The sequence below is a fragment of the Xyrauchen texanus genome, chromosome 18 (assembly GCF_025860055.1).
Source record: "Xyrauchen texanus isolate HMW12.3.18 chromosome 18, RBS_HiC_50CHRs, whole genome shotgun sequence".
NCBI lineage: Eukaryota > Metazoa > Chordata > Actinopteri > Cypriniformes > Catostomidae > Xyrauchen > Xyrauchen texanus.
In genome coordinates, this window is record NC_068293.1 from 29,249,948 (window position 1) to 29,274,743 (window position 24,796).

The following is a 24,796-nucleotide window of genomic DNA, read 5'->3' on the forward strand; positions in this document are numbered from 1 at the left end:
TACTGTTAAGACAACCCATTCATTTCTCGAAAAAAAAAAAAAAACATTGACCCAAGATAGTTAACTACATGATAAAGGAGGTCTCAAAAATATAAATAACTCATTTTCGACCAAAAACAAAGTTACAGCCTTTTGACTTTGCACGGCAGAACTGACCTAAGACAGGGAACGTTTTCTATAATTAAATGTCAGGAACTGTAAAAAACTGAGTTTAAATGTACTTGGCTAAAGCGTATGTAAACTTCTGACTTCAACTGTACAACAATAAATTACAGATAACAAGATTTTTACATTTTCTGAAGAAAATGTGAGTGGTGATTGCCAGTTTGCCATGTGAAGTCAGTGTAGAAAATCAATAACAGACCTTTCCTCAACAGGCTGCATATTCTAAGATATCATGACCATAGCACAAATGGTTTTTAAAAAACTTTTAACCAGAGGTGGGAGGAAGTCACACATGTTCAAGTCACAAGCAAGTCTCAACACTTAACCATCAAGTCTCGAGTCATGTCTCATGTGCAGTGCAGACAAATCAAGCAAGTCAAGTCAGTGACTCGCCTCAAGCAAGTGAAGATGAGTCCTTATGAGTTTCAAGTCAATTCGAGTAAAGCCACAATATTAAAATAAATTAGAGGTACATTTTTTAAATAAATATTTATTTTTGCTCGAAAAGATTAACTTATGTTCATGAACTGAAAAGTTGAATATACATATCTTTACATTATCTTTTAACATACGTTAAAGCATTCAGATGTCATAATCACTATGAGAGCACTTGGATTTTGTCACAAGTCATTCGGTATATTTTATACTACTCGTCATGTTTTAAATAATGTGTTGCAACTGAAAATCTGTCTGTTAAGTTTTTATATTGCCAAAATGGTTAAGGTATATTGTTGACTGTTGAGAAGGTTTTAGAAAAGTCACACACATTTAGAGGCAATGTCGGGTAATTTTAAACTTGTTGCTCATGTCAAAGTCAAGTCAAATAATTTTCTTCATTTAGTCAAGCAAGTTACAAGTCCTTAAATTTGCGACTCGAGTCAGACTTGAGTCAAGTCATGTAACTTGAGTCCACCACCTCTGCTTCTAACCCTGAGTATAAGCAATATGAACAATAGTAACAGTGATGCTTGCATTTCTGTAGCAAGCACCACTAATTATAGAAACATTTTTGCTCTTTGAGACTGCTCTGCCCTGATCAATATATGGATGCTAATTATGCTTTATAGTTGTAGAAAAAGCAAAAAGAAAGGAACTAAACCATTATTGACACTTGATCATTGTTGGAGAGGAATTTCATTTAGGAGGTTGCAGTCTGGTTTTATCAGTTTTGGAGGAAGGCACACTGTCTCCATGTTAAACCACCGGTTTAGCCCATTGTTTGCCAAGGCTGCATTGCGGAGCAATTATATTGAAATTTACAAAGAGGTGTTGCAAGTTGTTTTATTGGTTAAACTGATAATTGATCAATTCAGACATGTTTAATTACTGGAATTAAACAGAAAAGAACTGAAATAATAGAATAGAACTGAAAATCTGTTCATTGCTGCATTTGGAGTTTGGTTCAAAACATATCAATCAAATATGTGTATTTGTGAGTAGAATGGCATTTTATTGTGTCTAATTGTCACATAAAATATGCCTGTATAATAAACTACTGTGATAATTGTGTTTACTTTTCCTGCTGTTATAAAACAGATCTTTAAAATGTGTTTCCATGCAAGCCAACTGCAGTCAAACATACAGAACAGAACGAGCTGCTACAGGGCCTGCAACTGCTCAATGAATCCATCAATCAATCATCAATCTACAGGAGACAGAGGGAAAATCAGTCTTCTCTCTTTGACTCAGCCATTCATATGATATGCAACTATAACATGTGACTCAAAAGTGGAATGATTACCATCATCATCATTATCAGTGTGTGATTGCCTTGGGAGTTTCCTATTGATAAATACTTAAATAATTTTTTTCCCTACTACAACAGAGGAGAGCTGATTAAATTCTCCTGAAAACACAGGCAGAGTAGGGATTGCTCATTAGTTGGGAGAGGGAGAGGGAGAGGGAGAGGAGGGGGGCGGGGGCAATGTTCGATCATGAAAATGACATACCTGAACTTAAATGGTTGTATTTACTGGACCCTTTGGAGTATGGACACAGTTGTAGTATCTTTTGAAAGACTACACTTTGGGCTTTATTTCCCAAGTTTCAGAATTAATATATGTTGTTACTTTTTAAAATTAGAGAAGCTGAAGTTTATAGTAATGGAAATATTTTGTGCTGAACATGTTTTTATAATCTAAAAAAACAATAATAAAACTGGCAAGACAACCCAGAAATACAATGTTATCAAAGCCACAAAAAGTTATAAGAAGTCTAAAAAGTTATGTTTCAAATTCAAAATTATCTAACAGAAAAAGGATGGAGTTAGACTCAGTCTCAATGTCAGCACGTCTCACGAACGAGTGTGCGCAGTCGGTGCTAAAATGCCTCGCCACCTTTAGGCCGGGCACATTGGCCCCTTTAAAAACTTTTCCAGAGGCTCCTAGGGCATATGGCATCCTCCGCGGCGGTCGCGCTGCTGGGGTTGATGCATATGAGACCGCTTCAGCACTGGCTTCAGACTCGAGTCCTGAAACGAGCATGGCGCCGCGGCACGCACTGTGTGATGATCACCCCCGCCTGCCGCCAAACATTCAAACCCTAAACAGACATCTGCTTTCTGCGGGCAGGAGTACCCTTGCAGCAGGTGTACCCTTGCAGTCTTGGTCACGACCGACACCTGCAGATTGGGTTGGTGCGCCGTGTGCAATGGGCACGCAGCCGCGTGCCCTTGGAAAGGGGCCCCGCTGCGCTGGCACATCAATTGCCTAGAGTTGCTGACTGTTTTCTTTGCCCTGCGGAAGTTTCTCTACAAACATGTCCTAGTCAGGTCAGACAGCACTACCGCGGAAGCATACATAAATCACCAAGGCGGCGTACGCTCTCGCCATCTCGCGACTCGCCCGTCGTCTCCTCCTTTGGAGCCAGCTCAAGTCGCTGCGCGCCACTCACATCCCCGGCGACCTCAATGTGGTAGCGGATGCGCTGTCATGACAACGCTGGCCCGGTGGAGAGTGGAGGCTTCACCCCCAGTCGGTCAAGCTGATTTGGGAACAATTCGGCAAGGCAATGGTAGACCTGTTTGCCTCCCGAGTGACCTCCCACTGCCCGCTCTGGTATGCCCGAACAGAGGCTCCCCTCGGGGCAGACGCACTGGCACACAGCTGGCCCTCGGGGCTGCTTTGGTGGACAACGGAAAGGGAACGCTGTCTCCAAACAGAGGCTGTCCCACTGGGTGGTGGACGCCATTTCATTGGCCTATCACACCCAGGCCATGCCCCCCCCCCCTTGCGGGTCCAAGCACACTCAACAAGGAGTGTTGTGTCCTCGTGGGCACTGGCCAGAGGGACCTCCCTGGCAGACATATGTAGAGCAGCGGGTTGGGCAACACCTATTACCTTTGTGAGATTTTACAATGTCAGGGTTGGCATTGGTTCCGAGCCGGTAGAACACGCTGATGGACTGGCCGGGTGGATCGCTTGCACCTAGCGCCCTTTCTCTTAAACTGTACGCTTTCTCTCCCAGGATATCCCGTATATTCGTATCCCTGGATGACTCCTCCCTAGCCCTATGGGTCTGCAATTCAGTGGAGGAATTCACCAACCCAATCCACTGCGGGTACTCAAATCTACACTGTACTAGAACAGATGCTCCACAGGTCGGGACTCCTGCGTGGACTCCTCCTGTGTGTATTTTCCACGGTATGGTCCCCTTACGAGTGGACCCGCATCTCCCTTCGGCAGTTCCAGCTGCCCTCCGGTTGCCGTGTTGTAGCAACTCTCCCCTCCTTGAGGCTGGATCTACCACCGCACCATTTTTCCACATATGACCTGAGTGGCCCATGTGATGTATTCGCCACTTTCACCTCCCCATCCCTGGGCAGGTGTGGTCTCCGTAGGGTCTTTTCCCCTGAAAGAATAGGAAACTGGGTAAGACCCCCTTACCATGATGCGTGTAAGGGCCCCAGCCGTTTGGCTCTATGCGAGAAACATATTGAGAAAAAAGGCCCTGCTAGGCTCAGCCCATTCCCAGATTGGCAAGCGTCGCCTTGTTCCCCTGTTTAGGGTAACCAGAAGGATTCCGACGACTTTTATGGGGCACTGGGGAAGTGTATGTGCAGCCTGACACAACTGGTCGCGTTTGCACGTGAAATACTTGCCCGCTCTTGTATCATACACGGCTCAGCGCATGGCGTGATTTAAATTGGACGCCTATTGTCGCTTCTTCAACACATCGTCGAAGTGAGCGACAGACGGGGAACATCTAGGTTACATATGTAACCTCATTTCCCTAATGGAGGGAACGACACGTTGTGTCCTCCCGGCCATGTCGCTGAGCCGAGCTACTGTAGTGGCCGGACCACTTCCGGCTCCTCAGAAAAATCCTGAATGAATTCTACATATTTCCCCTCTTTTATACCTGTATGTCCGGGTGCGGGGTATGCAAATGCTGTCTGCCTAGTTCTCATTGGCCTTTATTCATAGATCAGAAGGCATATTCAGTGCTCAAGAGAGACCCCTAGTGTCGCTTCTTCGACCTAACGTTTTTTACAGCACTGCCAGTTGAGGTCCCTTGTAAACAGTCTCCAGGGAGACATTTCTAGGGCTGTTCTTATTTACAGAATGGCTCTAGTGCACTAAAACATTCACTCCCTAAATATTCCCAGAATGCAACATTAAAAACGAGGTAGCATTTTTTTTTCACTATGTTGTCTTAACGGAAATGTTGTCATGTCTTCTGAAGTCTCTAAATTTGTTAGAGGACAAGCACTTTGTACATTTATGAAATCAAAGCCTTATTTTGTCTAAAAGAGATTTAGTTTGTAATTATAATCCATAAAAAGTGCAAGAAAAGGAAACAATCTTTAAAAAAGCCACTGAAAACCAATTGGTGGTGCACAATAACCATCACTATAACATTTTAATTGTGAATACCTCCTGTGAGCACTGACCTGGTCGTGGGGGGAGGTGGAGGGGTTGAGCAATCTTCAGTCGACTTTTCAAATCTTCCCATCTCCTCTGATCCACTGTCAGAAGAGCAGTGCCCTAAATAAACCCATTAGACACATTTTTATCAGGCATCAGCTAGCAAATCAAGCCCCTCAGTCTAACAGGAAGAAAAGTTATATACCTTATTTTCATTAAAGTTGGCTATGACAACACCAACAAATAGCGTGAGCCCGATCATACAGCCCAGGAACACAAATACATGTATGTAGATGCCATGAATCTGTTTGACGAGAAAAAGAAATGTCTTGATCATTGCAGTCCTTATCAATCAAATCAAATCAAAACAAATCAAATCAAATCCCTTTACTGTCACTCAACCATATACACAAGTGGAACAGTGGGTGAAATTCTTGGGTGCAGTTTCAAGCAACATAGCAGGTAATTACAATAAACATCTGATTTAGACATAACACAATTTACACATCTTGTTACACAACACAATATACCCCTATTAATATACAATATACAGTAGACACAAAATAAGAAGACTGTATACAATAAAAAATACACGGTACCCCCCCACCATGATATTCAGTTGTCAGTGTGTTATTATGCTGATATATGTATTGTGATACAGGTGTGATTTCTGTTAAATGGTAACTTACTGGTCCCACTCTGTGTATGATGACATCTCTCACCTCCACCCAACCCTTTAGTGAAAGCACCTCAAACAGAGCTAGCATGGCATTGCCCACATTATCGAAATTGAAGTTACGAGGGTTTGCCCTGAAAGTAGCAAAAAATTTAAAATAAATAACTTTTTTGAAGGCACAATTGAAGGCACACATGGAAGTATAACTGGTATTTGTTGTACTGCCTTTAACTTCATTGTGTCCAAACAGGATCATTTTCGTTACTGTATAACAGTAATAAGGATGATTTTATTTCTCCAAATTACAGTAATGATAAGCTGCATTAACTCTGTATTTGCATAAACATTGCATATAATTATTACTGTCCCCTAAAAATAGACTTGTAGAATTTTCTACATTTCTGTAAGCAAAATATACTTTCTTTTTCATTTCTTTTAGCATTAAATATGAACCTGATTTTTATTTTTATTTTTTCCACTTTCAAAAGGACACCATGGAAGCAAGGACACAAGTGTTCAGTGTGCATTTAGAGGGCAAAAGTTTGACTCTTTCAAACATACAAATGGTTCAACTTGGCTCCTGAATTGGCTAAAAATCCAACATAAACACGGAAAGTCAGCATGTTGTTTCCAAGAGTTCCGGTACCCTATGATGGGCCACATTATGCTGACTCACTAACAAGTGCCATCTCCTTACGAAACAGTTAGACCTCTAAGATCTTCTTGTAGTAAACTGATGGCTGTTCCAAGAACCAGATACAAAACAAAAGCGCTTTTACTTATCAAAAGCTTAACATTGCCTTTGTGTTTGTTTTTATGTTGCCACAGTATGCAATAGACTTGCAGAAACAGCTTTCTCTAGAAACTCATCAGTCAATCATTGTTTTAAGGAATGAAGGCTATACAATGCTTGAAATTGCCAAAAAACATCTAGGTTACGTATGTAACCTCCGTTGTGTCGAAGAAGCGACACTAGGGGTCTCTCTTGAGCGCCGAATATGCCTCTGATCTATGAAAAAAGGCCAGTGAGAAGTTGGCAGACAGTATTTGCATACCCCGCACCCGGACATACAGGTATAAAGGCGAGGAAATACGTTGAGTGCATTCAGGATTTTTCTGAGGAGCCGGAAATGGCCGGCCACTACAGTGGCTCGGCTCAGCGACGTGGCTGGGAGGACACAACGTCTCGTTCCCTCCATCAGGAAACGGTGGTTACATAAGTGGTAGATCCAACCTCGTTAGGAGGAGGGAGTTGCTACAAAACAGCGACCGGAGGGCAGCTGGGACTGCCTAAGGGAGACACGGGTCCACTCGTAAGGGGACCGTACCGTGGATAATACACACAGGGGAGTCCACGTAGGAGTCCTACCCTGTGGAGCACCTATTCCAGTACATGGTAGATTAAGTGCCCACAGGGGATTGGGTCGGCGAGTTCCTCCGCTGAACTGCGGACCCACAAGGGCTAGGGAGGAATCATCCAGGGATCCGGGGAGTGGGATCTCCTGGGAGAAAAAGCGCACAATTTTACCTCGGACGAGAGAAATGGCGCTAGGTGCAAGCGATCCACCCAGTCAGTCCTTCAGCGTTCTACCAGCTCGGACCTGAGAAAACACGGGACGAAACTGACTCAACCCGGAGATTATAGAATCTCGCAAAGGTATTAGGTGTTGCCTTGCAGGTCCCCGACCCTCTTGATGGAGTCGAGCACGATCAGCAGGGCAGTCTTAAGAGAGAGGGCCCTGAGTCCAACTGATTCTAGCAGCTCGAAGGGAGGTCTCTGGAGGCCCGTGAGGACCACTGAGAGATCCCAGGAAGGGAACAAGCTTTCTTTTAACCTCTGGGTGCCTCTTAGGAACCTGATGATTAAGTCGTGCTTACCCAAAGACTTGCCGTCTACTGCGTCATGTTGGGCCGCGATAGCAGCGACATACACCTTTAGGGTATGCGTACGACATACGACTTTCTTGCAGAAATAAGAGCACTGACCTAACTGCGCACCTTTGTGTGTCTTCGGCCTGGGAAGAACACCAATTTGCGATCAAGCACCACTTCAGGGCGTAAAGATGCCTGGTAGAAGGGGCTCTGGCTTGGTTGATAGTGTTTACGATGGTAGGTGGTAGACCAGCTAGATCTTCCGCGTCCCGTCCAGGGACCAGAGAGTGGAGGTTCCATAGGTCTGGGTGCGGATGCCAATGCGTGCCCCGTCCCTGAGAAAAAAGATCTTTCCACAGGGGAATTCGCCAGGGAGGGGGCTGTCACGAGGAGTACGAGGTCCGAGAACCAGGCCCAGGTGGGCCAATAGGGAGCCACTAGGGTGACTTGTTCCTCGTCCTCCATGACCTTGCACAGCACCTGTGCAAGAAGGTTCACTGGGGTAAATGTGTACTTGCACAGCCCCGCAGGCCAGCTGTGTGTAAGTGCATCTGCCATGAGGGGAGCCTCTGTTCAGGCATACCAGAGCGGGCAGTGGGAGGTTTCTCGGGAGGCAAACAGGTCTAACTGGGCCTTGCCAAACCGTTCCCAAATCAGGTGGGTCGACTGGGGGTGAAGCCTCCACTCTCCGCTGGGCAAGCATTGTTGTGACAGTGCGCCCGCTACCACATTGAGGTTGCCGGGGATGTGAGTGACACGCTGCGACCTGAGTCCAAAGGAGGAGACGATGGGCGAGTCGTGACATGTGGCGGGAGCGTACACCACCTTGGCGATTTATGTACGCTACCACGGTGGTGCTGTCTGACCTGACTAGGACATGTTTGTCCCAAACTAACAGGAGGAACTTCCGCAGTGCAAAGAAAACAGTCAGCAACTCTAGGCAATTGATATGTCAGTGCAGCGGGGCCCCTCTCCAATGGCCCGCAGCTGCGTGCCCATTGCACACAGTGCCCCAACCCAGTCTGGAGGCGTTGGTCATGACCAAGATGCATCAGGACACCTGCTGCAAGGGTACTCCTGCCTGTAGAAAGCAGAGGTCTGTCCAGGGTTTGAATGTCTGGCAGCAGGCGGGGTGATCGTCACACAGTGCGTGCCGCAGCGCCATGCTCGTCTCGGGACTCGAGTCTGAAGCCAGTGCTAAAGCGGTATCATATGCATCAACCCCAGCAGCGTGACCACCGCGGAGGATCCCATATGCCCCAGGAGCCTCTGGAAGAGTTTTAAAGGGACCGTTGTGCCTGGCCTGAATCTGGCGAAGCATCTCAGCACCGAATGTGCACGCTCGTTGGTGAGGCGTGCCGACAACTCGCAAGTCCAAGATCGGTCATAAGCCACCGACTTTCTTGGGTACAATGAAGTAAGGGCTGTAGAAACCCTTCTTCATTTCGGTTGGAGGGACAGGCTCTATCGCATCCTTGAGTAAAAGAGTAGCGATTTCCATGCACAGCGATTTGGCATGTTCGCCATGTACTGTGGTAAAGCGGACGCCCGCAAAGGGGGGCGGGGGCCTGGCAAACTTCATGGAATTTCATAACCGAGTTGAATGGTCCGGGCCAGCCAGTTTGACAGGTTGGGAAGTGAAAGCCACGCATCCAAGCTCCGTGCTAGGGTCACCAAAGGGCCGATTATTTTGGACGTACCCGGTGGGGCTTCCAAGCGGGTCGGCGCAGGTAGTATGGCATCGGGAGGCATGGACGCGAAGCGCTCAAGCGTGCCGGTGGAGGCGGGGTGTTCGAGGGGATTTACAGTCTAGATGATCCCACAAAAGGGAGGACATGTGAGATGTCTATTTCTCAAACTATAGACTCTGATCTGCTTATCCTCTTGTTAGTTGTAGATCTGGCCTTCCACATCTCTCTCTGTACTTGTTAGAGCCAGTTGTGCTTTGTCTTTGAAGAATGTAGTATAAACCTTTGCATGAAATCTTCAGTTCCCTGTCTGTTGCTCACTTCGACGTTGTGTCGAAGAAGTGACACTAGGGGTCTCTCTTGAGCGCCGAATATGCCTCTGATCTATGAAAAAAGGCCAATGAGAAGTTGGCAGACAGTATGTGCATACCCCACCCCCTCATTTAAGTGCCATCTCAAAATGTATTTGCTTTTGTGTTGCCATACATCTCTAAAGCAATAACAGACACATTTGTGACCCGTCACGGAAACCAGTGACACAAGTCGGCAGCACAACTTGTGAGCAAAATGAGAAACAAGTGTTTTTTTCCAAAATTGGTGATTTCCGCTTTTTTGCAGAATCTGTTGGTTGAGATCATGAAGAAGCCTCTCCATGTTTGAGATAACAGTATTGGTATATTTAAAAGCGTACATTTTGAGGTTGAAATCGGCTTGTTTTTCGGAGATTCTAGCATGCAGTAGGGGCGTATCATTGTCTGTGTGTATTTCCGTACTGAATAGCGCCGGCGCTTTTGCCCCGCCCCCAACAGCGTGGCTACTTATTATGCAGCGCTCTAGCCGGCTCTATCTGATATCAAAATTCAATGAAGATGGACGCCGCAAAGAATGTCGCGAGACGAGCTGAACCGTGGCCGTTACAACGAAAATGTTTTGAAGTACTTCTTCGACAAGCCGGATGCTTATGAACAAGCGTTCACTGATTCTGAAGACGATCTGAGCGACGATGAAAGTGGAATGTCACTTTATCAACCAACCACCTGAATTTAGTTTTACATTCTTGTATGAAAAGCACTCAGTGTACATAAGAGTTGCCTATACAGTTTTATCGGTAGATGCTAAGAGACATTTATTTATTACCTGTTTGCAAACTTTTTTTTTCTTTGATGGCACATTTTCCTGACCTTTTGCTCCCCCTGTGCTTTACAGGGGAGCTTTACAGGGGTATGGCTTATCTAAATGAGATGTAAATGAGCCCTATTGTCACTCCCAGCAGCAGAGAGAGGTGAGAACTGCACAATCTTTTGAGGCCGTTTTCTACCCTTTTAGCTTTTTTGAGTGCCCACCTTCAAATGGCCACAACTTCTCCAAATATTGTCAGATTTCCATGTGTTACAAATCGTTGGAAAGCTTGGAGACTACACTTTCAGAATATGTGAATAACTCAAAATGCCCCAAAACCGACTTGTGTCCCTACTTTCCGTGATCGGTCACATTTGTGTGTGGGTGTGTGATTGTGCCCCCCCCCCCCCCGTGCCCATGTAAATCTATACAACTGAAATGCAACACTGCCTGTTGCTTATGGGGAAAATACATATGAAAGCTGATGATTAAATGGTGCTGTTTTTGTGATGGGAGCATCCATCACTTTGGCTTGAGCTGTCACAGATGAGATGTTACTACAGGGATTACTCAAACAGACCTTTACATGTCAGCACTGTGACAGGTCTCACTGTGTGTTGAATTATTCTGTGTTTTTATAGGGACATTTTTGAGTGACTTCTTGAATGAACTGAACAAAAGTCTATATACATATCATTTTTTTTGCTTGAGTTGCTTCTCTTGCAAAAGTTGCTACCGCAATTTTTGGGTGTTGCTATGCAGTTGCCAAAATGTTCAGGGTGGTTGCTAGGGTGTTGCCATGTGGTTAATCACCTTTTTTTCTGACAAGGATGTGTTCCAGTCTCCAGTGTTTTCACTCGCAAAAGCATATATTCTTGGCATGTGAAGTAATGTTTACAGTATTACATTTGTAACAATTGTCAAACAACATGTCAAAATGTCTTTTTTTTTTTTTCATTTTGTTTTGACAGTGCCTCACCTGAGTGGATAGATGACATGAGGCGATGGTCCAACATTAGTATTGTTGATATAATTAACTACTTTCAGTTATTATGAAATAACTGAACAACTGCATAACAACTGCCAGCACAAGTTGATCTTGAAATTCACTTTTACTCCAACTGACACTTAAATAGTTGTTATACATCTAAATTGCTCTTTTTCAATCATAGTTACCTTAAGTATGGGCAAAAGTAATAGTGATGCTTGCATCTGCAAGCATAACTAAGAAAATAAAGAGAGCATTCTTGTTCTGTTTCATACCAAACTCTTGGCACCCAGAATCCTGGTTTCTTCTCCCCTGGTCTGAGCTTTAAATTCAGGTTCTTTGAGATGCTCACGTTGATTCTAAAGATGCCGTGGCAGTCCTCCTGAAACATCCACAAACACAAACACAAACTCTCAGTACAGTACAAGAGGTGCTCTGAGCACATTTTGAAAAGTTGCAAGCATTGTCTCATACCTTAGCAGAGATATGAGGATCATTACATTTTGCAAGTTTTCCAGCAAAGAGTTGTACCCCAAAGGTTGCAAACACCAGCATTAATGTCAGGAGAAGAATAGACACCTGTTTGGAAAATCAATGCTCCAGTCAACAGTCTACTACAAAGCAAAATGGCTTTTCCCACAAGAAAATAACAAAAATAAATAAAAATGAGTCATTGCACTAGTTTCATAAAAAGTAACACTATTCCACGTTCAGAGCAAACTATCCTAAGGGAGCAAAGGTTTATTAACGTAAGTCTACAATCTTATGGACAAATACTGCTTAGTTTCCATTACATTTTATTACAGAAAAAAAGAAAGCTTAATGCCTTTTAATAAAAGGGGTCATGTCATTAATTAAAAATATCCTCAACGTTTTGCTATTAAAGTTTCAGAATTCAAAACGTCCTCTCCAGACATTTGGGACAATCTATTGAAACTAAGCTTTTTCCAAATTAAAGTTGAATTCATAAGAACAGGACAACCCAAAATTAAGTGCACAACAAAAATCATGTGTTCAGTAAAGTAATGAGGATATACAATTGATCCTATTATTCCTAGATGAATAGACATCAGATGAATAAGATACAGTTTGTAACTAAAAATGAGAGTAAGACATGGGAAAAGTCAACCAAATGCTGTGCAGTTCCTGGCCTTGGGGTAGCACATGCGGCTCAACATCCATCCATCCATCCATCGTCAACCGCTTATCCTGTGTACAGGGTCGCGGGGGGCTGGAGCCTATCCCAGCTAACATTGGGCGAAAGGCGGGGGACACCCTGGACAGGTCGCCAGTCCATCGCAGGCGGCTCAACATAACATTAGGAAATTCCTTCCTTAAAGGGTTAGTTCACCCTAAACTGAAAATGCTCTCATTATTTACTCACCCTGATCCCATCCCAGATTTGTATGACTTTCTTTCTTCTGCAGAACGCAGATTTTTGGAAGAATATCTCAGCTCCATACAATGCAAGTGAATGATGGCCAGACCTTTGAAGCTCCAAAAAGTAGATAAATGCAGTTAAAGTAAACCATAAAACTCCATCTGAACTAATCATCAGAAGCGAACCAATTGGTTTTGTGGGAGAACATGCAAATTGTAACTCCTTTTTCACTATAATTCTTGACAGCAGTATTCTTGGTAATTATGATTTCATGCTCAATAAACTTCCTAGAGTGTCATCTATTGCTCCATGATTGCAACAAGTGCTAGAAAATGTAATCCAGCTTGAAATCATGATCATGCCAAGAGATTGCAATGGCAAGATGTACAGTGAAAAATGAATAATGTGCAACAGTCAATAAAAATTGACCGGAATTTATAGCCTCTGCCGGTGACATCATTGGATGCACCTGTAGCAGGGCTATAAATAGATGCGTCACAGGTGCATCGTCAGATCTTTTGTCTTCAGATCACTCTGTTTATGTGTGCTTCATGAGCCTGTCAGAAACTTTCTACTTTTCTCTGTTAGGAGTTAGAATTGTTAGGCAGTGCACAGAAACCTTTATCTTTCTCTTTTCTTTAAAAAAAAAAGAACGAAAAGAATGACTGATAAACAAAGCAAGCAGTTCTATTTCATCATCTCGTGTTCGAGATCCACCTATGGGAAGGGCATCCATACCTGACCTCTGCAGAAGCATCCAATTGCAAAGTCTGGCTAGACAGACAGAAGCGCGTGACTTATGCTCGGTAAGGACCCACCCCCTTACCTAAGAGCATATAACGACCTGTCCGTGCTGCTGCTCCTCAGTTGACACCTCTGTTTTTTTCTCTCAGCTTGGTTGGATTTTGACTTTCACTAATTTGTCTACAGGAGGACACATCGCTCAGATCAGCCTCTGCCAGAAGTGACTGTCTTGTTTCAGCCAGGTTAGCTGTTTCTTGTTTATTGCAAGCTGCCCACGCTCGCTTAAAATACCACCAGGCTGCCCGCCTTTCTCTCTCACCACTTCCCCTGCTCCACGCAAAGGATTTATGGAGTTTCGCCCTAATATGGCATTTTCCAAACCTACGGCTTCCTCAAGGGTAAGCCTATCGCGTGCCTGTCCGGCCGCGTGTGGTGCCCTCATCGCAGCCAGAGACCCTCATCCTTTCTGTGTCGTGTGCATGGGTCTCAAACACGCGGAGGAGGCTCTAGAGTTTCCGGAAAACTGTAGCCACTGCCTGGCGCTGCCTAAAAAACTCCGGCGTGGGAGGCTCAAGGTCACCGCTACCCAGTGCACCGACCTCTAACTCTCTGACTCCGATGGGGGAAACGGTGATGACGACGCACTCCTGGGTCCCTCCCGGGGCGCAGCCTCTCTTAGCTGGACCGATCAAAATAACCCGGTGCTCCCTGAGGTCATTCTCTCTGGGGACCCCTCGTTCGCCAATGAGCTGTCTAGTTCGAAGGTGACGAAGACAATGCAGGCCTTCTCGAGGGTTCCGAGGACGAGGAGGCCATCCCGTCTTCCATGACTCCCCAGGATAATGCCCCCGAGGCCTTCCCCCAGTCCGTCCTCATCGAGGTTTGTGAGCGAGCGGCCGCTCGCCCCAATATCGAATGGCCAGCCCTACAAAGTGCCACTGACCAAGAGAGGGACATGTACGACGGGAAACTCCTGAAACCCCCTCCCGGCCCAAGAAAACAACTTCTCCCCATCCTCCCTGCATGCGCAAAGCATAAGAAGTATTTTTGGGTGGACCCGCTCGACCGTCTCGCAGGCCTCGAAGTGAAGGATATGACGGCCATTGGCATGGGTGACCCCCCTCCAGACACCTTAATCCCTCTCAAGGTGGCCTACTTGCCCCCCAAGCCTGTTCTCCCCAACAAAATGGACTGATTTTCAAAGCCTCAGCCTTGGCTGTCAGGGCCCTCAACGTCTCCTCCTTTCTCTCTGCATACCAGGCTGAACTCCTGGTCGACATGGGGCAGCAACTAGAGAAAGGGACCCCCACACCCTCTCTGTGGAAAGAGATTGTCACAGTCAATGACCTTGTTCTCGGTAATGCCCGTCAGGCCGTCCAAGCCTGCGGGCGCTCTATGACTTTCTCAGTGGCTGGAGAACGTGCCCTTCGGCTTAATCTGTCGGGCGTCCCTGACAGTGAGAAGTGGCGCATTGCGGGTGCCCCTGTAGAGCCTGGCAAGGGTCTCTTTGGACCTGCCGTCGCTTTAATGCAACAGCATTGCAACGATAAGAAAAAGGAGGATGAAGCACTGAAATTATGCCTTCCTAGGAAATCAGCACCGTGGCAGGCGTCCCCCACGCGACCACCCAAACCCCTGCCTCGGGGCGTCCTTTCCAGCACCCCGGTAAGGCAAAGGCACACAATAAGCCGCCTCCTCAGCACAGTAACCCACCCTCCGCTAAGCCCTGGGGTAGAATGTCTTTCGCCACGGCTGTGGCCAAGAAACCCCCCAACTCTACCCCTCCGATTTTAAACGTAAGCGGCTGGCCTGATGCACGGCCTTAGGGGGCTTTGAGTCCACGTTCTCGGGCCACCAGCCCCCCGTACTCTTATCCTGCCCTCCTAGTTCACAAAAAAAGAGGTTTTCACTCGGTGGGGTCAGCCCGCCACCACCCACCCCACCAGTGGGTGCCCACCCTGTGTGTTCAGTTCAGAACAATGTGTGTTCCCCTGTCCAGCTCATGTCAAGGAACCTCCCATGCTGGAAGTGTTTACAGCGGAGAACATTATGAGAGCAGTGTCACCACACTGCCCCTATTACATCTCTCCCACGCATTCAATAAAGGCTTCAGCCCCAGTTTTTCACAAAAACACAAAAAATCAAATAAATCCATTACAGAGAGAGAACGTCTCTCTGCAACCCATTATGTCGCCCCTAGGTTGTCCACTAGATGGCGCCATTGCATTTCAAATGAGTAAATCGGCATAAACGCAGCAATAAGCGCTTCCCCGGCTCAGGTGGGATCACTTGCGAGTCACACAACAGCTTGGCAGGCTGTGTCGGCTCCCGAGTGGGTGATTCGAACCATTACAAATGGGTACAGACTCCAGTTTGCCAGGAGTCTGTACCCGTTATGTTTTCTCACACAGAGAAAAGCGCTGCTCACATTCTGAAAGAAGAAATCTCCTCCCTCCTCACAAAGGGGGCAATTCACGTATTACCCCTAGATCAATGCAATCAGGGGTTTTACTCCCGTTATTTCCTAATGTTGAATGAGTGTTAAACAAACATTTGAGGAAATACAATTTCGGAATGTTAACACACGGCACACTTGCACGCTCAATTCATCAGAACAACTGGTTCACATCAGTCGATCTGAAAGATGCTTTTTTCCACATCAGCATCTATCCCCCGCACAGGAAATTTCTTCGTTTTGCCTATCAGGGCATATGCTACGAATTCACAGTCCTCCCATTCGGCCTCTCGCTGAGTCCGAGGGTGTTCTGTCTATGTGCGGAGGAGGGCTTAGCGCAGCAGAGAATAACGGGTCTAAGGATCCTAACATACATAGACGATTGGTTAATCATAGCCAGTTCCAGGGAGAAAGTGGTGCAAGACACTCGCCATGTGCTCACACACATGACATCACTCGAGTTCAGAGTGAATGTGAACAAGAGCAATTTTACACCTGCCCAGAGTGTTATATTCCTGGGTCTGGAGCTGAATTCAATCTCCATGTGCACACGCCTTTCACAAGAACGCATTCGCTCTCTAATGAATTATCTATCACAATTCAAGGAGGGGACGAAAGTGCCATATCGCACATGTCTCAGATTACAGGGTCTTATGGCATCAGCTATTCAGGTTTTTCATTTGGGCCTTCTGCTAATGAGGGCATTCATGAAGTGGGTTTTATCCCTCCACTTCAGCCCATTACGCGACCTCTGTCGCTCTGTTACAGTGACGCGCTCGTGCACAGCAGCCTTGCGCCACTGGAGGAGCGCAGACATTTACACATATGGGACCCCTATCGGGGCTGTTATGTTGTGAAAAGTGGTAATGACAAATGTGTCCTTAACAGGGTGGGGAGCCACTCAGGAGGGCAGGACGGTGAACGGTTGTAGCCGAGCGAACTTCGTTCAGCCCACATAAATTATTTGGAGCTCATGACTGTATGGAAAGCTCTGAATAATTTTCTGCCCCACTTGCAGGGGTATCATGTGCTCGTTTGCTGCGACAATACCACAGCAGTTTCACACATCAATTGCCAGGGCGGCATGCGCTCGCCCAAGCTTCATGCCCTAGCTCACAGGCTTTTAGTGTGGAACAGGCGGCACTTCCTGTTGTTACGCGCGACCCATGTTCCAGGCATCTTGAACAGGGGCGCGGACCTTCAGTCGAGGGGTAACCCGCTCTACGGAGACTGGCGCCTCCACCCCAAGATAGTGGGCATGTTGTGGGAAAGATTCGGACAGGCGAACGTAGATCTCGTAGATAAGGTTTTCCTTAAGCCTAACCCGGCCTTTATGCCAAAATGCTTCGCAGCATTCTCATGTGAGGTAATGGAGCTTTCCGCTTTTCACCCTCCTCCTTTTTCATCTGCGGAGTATCAGAGGCTGAATGGTCTGTGTCCGGTCCGTGCCCTGCAGGCTTACTTGGATAGGACCAGTGCTTTTCGGGAGAGTAATCAGCTCTTTATCTCTTGGGCCCCACCTCACTCAGGAAATCCCATTTCTAAGCACCACCTCCACGCTTGTGGGGAAGGCTTATCAGGCAGCAGGTCAGGCTGGTGCTGCCCTCCACACTATGGCAGTGTTACAGGCGTACTAGTCTAATTTGTTGAAGGACCTGAGTGCGGGCACCACGGTCGACGAAGAGGCTTTCTCTGAGCTTCGTCGAGCCACAGATCTGTCTCTCTGCATGACCAAGCAGACCATTGGCCGGTCTATGTCTGCTTTAGTCAGCACGGAGAGACATTTATGGCTTGACCTATGGGGCATCAGAGATAAGGACAAAAATTTCCTTCTCGATGCCTCGGTTTCACCTTCTGGCTTATATGGTGATGCTATGAACATAGTTATCACCAGGTTCCAGGAGGCAAAAAGTTATGAGGCAATTCCTTCCTTGCCACACTTAGGGGAAGGGGCCATCGGCAACTCAGCCCCGCCCCGGTCCTTCTAGACAGGAGGATCAAAAACAAAGCATGGCGAATCCTGCTCCCCTCGTAAAGACTGGGGGCCGTTTCGTTGCCCTCAGCAGCCCCCAAAGCAAGAACTCAGGGCAGTTATTTCTAAAAAGAAATACAAAAACCCTGACGGTTTTGTACCCAGCTTTGGAACAGGATGGGGGGTTGTGTCCGATCTTTGACCTTCGAGGCTTGAATCGCTCCGAGGGTGTTCAAGTTCAAGATACTAACCATCAAGACGGTCGTGTCTCAAATCCAACATCTGGATTGGTTGGTCACGATCGATCTCATGGACGCGTACTTTCATATAGACAGTCTGCCACAACACAGGAAATTCCTGAGGTTTGCTTTCGGGGGTGAAGCTTTCCAATATCGGGTTCTTCTATTCGGTCTAGCCTTATCACCCTGCATATTCATGGAATGCATGGATGCAGCACTGACTCCTTTGCAACTCCGGGGTATCCGCATTCTGAATTACATAGACAACTGGCTGATACTAGCACAGTCACAAGAACTGGCATTACAGCACAGGGATATCGTCTTAGCTCATCTGGTTTCTCTGGGGTTAAGGCTCAATGCCAAGAAAGGCGTCCTCTCTCCCACTCAGAAAACTACCTATCTGGGTATCGTATGGAATTTGATCAAAATGCAGGCACAATTGTCTCCTGCTCTAATCGAGTCCATTCAGAACACCCTGAGCAAAGTCATGCTAGGCCAAGGTTGCACTGTTCGTCAGTATCAATGACTACTAGGTATCATGGCAACTGCATCCTCGGTGATCCCTTTGGGCCTTTTTGCACATAAGACCATTTCAGTTGTGGCTGAAAGCCAGGGGATTTCATCCAAGAGCCAATCCCCTAGGCTGATAAGGTTTATGCGCCACGTGCTACATACCCTTTCTATGTGGTTCAGATCCGGTTCCTCACTTTGGGTCCCACTCTAGATGAGTCTTGCCGTCGCAGGTTGCTAATGACAGACGCCTCCCTGACGGGCTGGGTAGCGGTCTTAAGTGGTCGTCTAGCCCAACGGGAATGGGAGGGTTGTCAGCTTGATTGTCACATTAACTGTCTCGAGTTGATGGCTGTATTTCTGTCCCTGAAATACTTCCTCCAGAGGCTGCCATGTCTTGGTGAGGGTGGACAACACAGCAGTAGTCTCTTACATAAACCATGAAGAAGGTCTACGTTCAAGCCAGCTGAACAGACTGGCATGGCAGATTCTCCTTTGGGCCCAGGGCAAGCTCCTGTTAATCAGAGAAGTACCCTGGATGTCTGAATGGGAGCAGATTTACTGTCCAGACAGAAAATGCAGACAGGGGAGTGGAAACTCCATTTTGAGGTAGTGGAACAAATCTGGGTGAGATTTTACAGGGCAGAAGTGGACCTCTTCGCCTCTCAATAGACAGCGCAATGTCCCCTCTACTTCTCTCTGAGTCAACCAGCCCCCCTCGATATGGGTGACTCAGAGAGAAGTAGAGGGGACATGGCACATATATGGCCCAGAATGCGTCTGTATGTGTTTCCCCCGGTTTCTCTGCTCCCGGGAGTCTTGGCCAGAGTTCGCCAGCAAGGGTCCTGCCTCTTACAGATAGCGCCGCGCTGGCCGAACAGGGTATGGTTCTCAGAGATAATGTCTCTCCGACGGCTCACCTTGGGCGATTCCAGACAGGAGGGATCTTCTGTCTCAGGCTCAGGGGACAATATTTCATCCCCAGCCAGAGCTGTGGAACCTTCATGTTTGGCCCCTGAAGGGTACCAACTGAGGGACACTGGGTTTTCACCTGAGGTTATTGAGACAATTTTAAGTGTTAGGGCTCCCTGTACCAGAAGAATCTACACCAATAAATGGGGTGTCTTTGAAAGATGGTGTAGTGTACATAATGCAGATCCAGTTAACTGCCAGGTTACTTCAGTTCTGGACTTTCTGCAGGGAAAAATTGTCAGCAGGCATATGCCCCGCCACTCTCAGGGTCTATGTGGCCGCCATTTCGGCTTGCCACGCCTTGATGGACGGGGTGCCGTTGGGGAGACATCCTCTACTCGCTTGCTTCATTCATGGAGCTATGAGACTGAGGCCTCCTGCTAGGACCAGGACCCCTTCATGGGACTTAGCAATAGTCCTTGAGGGTCTGGTTGAGACCCCCTTCGAACCTCTAGAGTCAGCGTCTGATAAACTTCTGACTCTCAAGATGGTTTTTCTTATGGTGATTACCTCTCTAAAGAGAATTGGGGATCTACAGGCTCTGTCTGTCTTGCTAGCCTGCTTAGATTTTTCCCCAGGAATGGCAAAAAAAAATTTCACCCTCATCCTGACTACCTGCCTAAGGTGCCTTTCTCAACCTTACATCCGGTCACTCTCGAAGCCTTCCGCTCCCCGCTGTTTACAACGCCGGAGCAGGAAAGACTTCACAGTCTTTGTCCAGTCCGTGCCCCTCAGACTTATGTCCACCGCACTAGCCAGTGGCGTAAGTCAGGGCAACTATTCGTTTGCCATGGGGGCCACAACAGGGGGGCGGCCGCCACCAAGCAGACTATGTCGCATTGGGTGAGGGACGCTATTGCCCTGGCCTACAAGGCGTGCGGTCAAGCTTCGCCAGTAGGTATCATGGCTCACTCTACCCTGCATGTCCATCTGCAGCATGTTTGTGATGCGGCAGGCTGGTCCTCTACGCACACATTCATTAGATTTTATAGTTTGGATGTTCATGCCACTCCGGGCTCTTATGTCCTTGAGTCGACATCACAAGCTCATGTCTGAGACCTCTCGCGCTCTTGTGAGCACACTACGCAACCATTAGGGGTCCGGACATCCACAGTGCGGCGGCGTGGGTATTCTCGTTCCCAAAGCACTAATTCAGGTGCATCGTCCGGTATTTTGTCTGAAGAGCAGTCCTGGGGCATCCCAGTGCGGCAATGAAGCGCAACATCTCGTTCCGCTTTTATCTAGCACCTTTTATGATGACTATGAAGACTATCAGGATCCTTATGGAGGTACAGATTACAACCTATAACATTGTCAACAAAACACCATACAAACAAACAATCAAATTGCAGGATTACCATTAGAAGTGCCTAATAATGACACAGATTATGAAATTGACCTGACATAAAAACAAAAAATAACTAGAGAATGCACATCAGAATGGTTGGTTCAAATGGGCAGAGTATACAGCAAATTAATCAGTATTTGATGTCTAGTTGTCTGGTATGTTCACTATCACCTCTGAAAAAGCTTATGGTAGTGCCCAGTCGATATGATTATGCACAATGTGCCCAACATTATTCACAAAATTATACACAGTATTGCATTGAGAGAAAAGAATAATTTTGCCCAGCTGAGTGTCTGGCGTGTCTAGGAAGTCCAAGATATAAAAAATACTATAACGAAGAACAGTGGGGAACTGAGTGTAAGCGTTGCGACATAAGAATAAATCGAAGAAAAAGAGAAACCCCCTTAAAATAACACATAAACCTCAAGCTTCAATATGAGTGTTTCAACAAATCTATTGAAATGGTTAATATGAGAAAATTTAGAGGCAATTGTACAATAATTTGGAATGTGACCGGGGAGTGTTGTAACACTGGGTTAGTTGTAACATGGTCAGTTTGACCAATCAGAAAAGAGCTGCTGTGATGTCATCAATATCGTAGACTCCCATTTCCATTTCGAGCTCACATGAGAAGTGGCATGTCTCTGATACCAATACTGTGAATTTTACAACCAAAAAAATAATTTTCAGGTATGAAAGTTTTTTTTTTTAATCAAGATTATTTTTTGCCTAGTGTTCATTCTATTGTAGATGCAATGTTGCAACTTACATCACCTAAAGTAGCCGTTTCTTTAGTTTAATTTGATGCTTTGCATTAATGCTAACTTCAAACTTAATAGTTAGCTATGTAATGGCTGGTTGTTGTGGGGATTGTTGTAACAGTTCATAAAATATGTTACAACTATCCCCTTTTGATGAAGGCAGTCACTTACTGCAAATGAAATGGGATAGAGCTCATTTCTTTCCCACCCCACTGTTCTCATAAGCTACTGGCCCTTGATCGTAGTGTCTATGGTCCATTCAAGGAGTTGATCAACACAGCCAGTGATGCATGGATGAGAATCAATCCTGCTAAAACAATGACAGTCTATGACATCCCAAGCCTGGTCGAGACTGCATTCCCCAATGCTGCTACGCCAAAAAACGTACAAGCTGGTTTTAGATGTACAGGCATTTGGCCTTTCAATCCAGACATTTTTGAGGAGTGTGACTATGCACCATCAAAGGTCACAGATCACCCTGAACCACCTGCCTCCCTGGTCTCCACATCAGCTTAGCCAGCCCTAGCCTCCACCTCAGTTTAGCCAGCCCTAGCCTCCACCTCAGTTTAGCCAGCCCTAGCCTCCACCTCAGCTTAGCCAGCCCAAGCCTCCACCTCAGTTTAGCCAGCCCAAGCCTCCACCTCAGTTTAGCCACCCCAAGCCTCCACCTCAGCTTAGCCAGCCCAAGCCTTCACATTAGCTTAGCCAGCCCAAGCCTCCACCTCAGCTTAGCCAGCCCAAGCCTCTTTTCCAGTTGATCAGGCAGGTCAAGCCTTTTCTCAGACTCAGCCGGACCTCTCAACTCAAGCTGCTCAAAAAGGTTTCTCCATCCATTTCCCAAAGCAGGACCAAGGAAGACTGCCAGTGGGAAGAGAAAGATGAAATCAGAAATCCTAACAGGCACTTGAAGAGGAAGCAAGGAAGAGGACCATTAAAAAAGTATAAAAAAATAAATAAAAAAAAGAATAACCCTGCCATCTGGAAAGGGGCAAAAGAAGAAAGCAGAAAGAAGAAGAAAAAATAAATATGGGTGTGTAAACTGTCAGTTCTGGGTCCACAAAGCCTGCACTTCAGGGGCAGCAGTCTACATTTGCCACAATTGTGACAGTGATTGAACCTGTGACACATGCACATTCAGGAATATAGTCCACACGCACGCACACACACACACACACACACACACACACTCAATCACACAATTTAAAACATGTAAAATTTTGAAAAATTAAGTGTTTTTGTAACTTTAAATTGTTCATCTAATTTAATACAATGTATTCTTTATTCTTCAATAAAGTTCTTGTATAAATTGTATAGTGTGGATCTTATTTTAAAATAATTTCCTCTCATTGTTACATCCATCCCCAGCTATTGTTACAACTCACCTCAGTTGTGGGGTGGGTTGTAACAACGGAACTCTTTGTATTAGACACTAACTCACATAATCTGTGATTGTGTAGTAGATGTCCAAGTGAGTTATATTTGTAGAAGACAGATATGGCTAGTATGTATCAAAATTTGAGAGACCTAGCACAAACAACCACTGAGTTACTGACGCTCAAACAAAAGGTGTTACTTTCATCCCCGGTCTCCTCTAAATCAGCAGAGAAGTTTGTTTGCACACAATGGAACAACATTTTAAACAGCACAATAAAAGGAAAGGTTACAATAGTACAAGCCCCAAACTACTGTAAGTGTTCAATTCTAATGAAAACTGCTTATCACTATGTAAAAACCAAACTTTGTGCAAGATGAAGAGCAGACAGTAGCCACAGCAGACTATTTTTGGGTTTGTGGTGGAAAAACGAATGCGGGCTAAATTACAAATAAATTGGAAAGTAATATGCACAAGAGTAAGACTAGTGCAAGATATAAATATGTTAACATGGGATCCAAAAGAATCTGAAATCCAGACTGAATCTAAAAAAACCATACAAAACAAACATAGAGTGAAAAGAGCATATCAGCCTGACCCCTAATGTAAAAATAGATGCAATTGGTCAACCAAGAGGAATACCACAATATTTTAAAGCTAGAGATGAAATATAATCAGGTTTTGAGTCTGTATTGTATGGATAACTCCCAATAAGAATGCAGAATGGAACAATTACATTTATTATAATCAGCAGAGATTTATTTCTTATACCGATGAAGCATTGAAGGCCTTAGGTGACAAGTGAGCTGCAACAAGCAAAATGACATGGCAAAATAGACAAGCACTAAACTGGCTATTGGCAGAAAAAGGCAGTTTCTGTGTAATTTTTGGAGCTGACTGTTGCACTTATATTACAAATAATACAGCTCCTGATCGATCCTTTACCACAGCAATGAAAAAGTTGAAAAACCTATGAGAAGAAGTGCCTGCGAATGCATGGAGAGGTCAACATATTGGAAAATGGTTTGACAACATATTTGGATCCTGGGGAGAATGGCTTACTAAAGAAGGAATAATAATGGCTGTAGCTGTTGTTATTTTTGTGCTGTTGTTTTGTTGTGTTGTGCCTGTCCTCAGATCAATGATGGCCAATGCTACAGCCAAACAGATGGTCAATGTGTCTGTATAGTCATTTGGAATTGATATTGGGGCCACTGTATACCCAATAAGCCGAGCTGGACGAATTCAGTAAAACACTGGAAATAAACAAGAATGGTAGGGAAGGGAAGCCTTTCATTTTTAATTTTGTTTTGGATAGCAAGGTTGTCAGTATACTCATTGTATTTTCTTTTATAATAAAATTATTCGATTTTTGTTATTATTTTAGATTTTAGAAGAATTATTTACTAATTATTAGAGGGTATTATGTTTATTATTTTGGCATATAACCCTTCCTGAAGTTTTTCTTTTTTCTTTTAAATTGTGTTTGTTGTTTAATCAAACCATGTTAATGAAAGGGAATGATGAAGGTCTGAAGCAGATCATTATCCGTGTTACGAGGTAATGTAACCAGGTGATGTAACCAGAATTAAAAGAAATGATAAGAAGATTTACTTTTTAATTATATTTACTTCTTAAATATTTTAAAGGATCATTTATATATATATGA

At 45.4% G+C, this 24,796-nt stretch overlaps 1 protein-coding gene across 1 annotated transcript in view; it reads right to left on the minus strand.

Moving 5' to 3' along the window:
• Positions 1-24,796, minus strand: part of LOC127658816 (sodium leak channel NALCN-like) — a 239,088-nt gene that overhangs the window by 17,621 nt on the left and 196,671 nt on the right. The window contains exons 29-33 of the mRNA XM_052148359.1: positions 11,848-11,952; positions 11,649-11,755; positions 5,720-5,840; positions 5,236-5,334; positions 5,057-5,150 (exon numbers count right to left, since the gene is read on the minus strand). Coding sequence (XP_052004319.1) covers positions 5,057-5,150; positions 5,236-5,334; positions 5,720-5,840; positions 11,649-11,755; positions 11,848-11,952 — 526 coding nt within the window. The remainder of the gene's footprint in view (positions 1-5,056; positions 5,151-5,235; positions 5,335-5,719; positions 5,841-11,648; positions 11,756-11,847; positions 11,953-24,796) is intronic.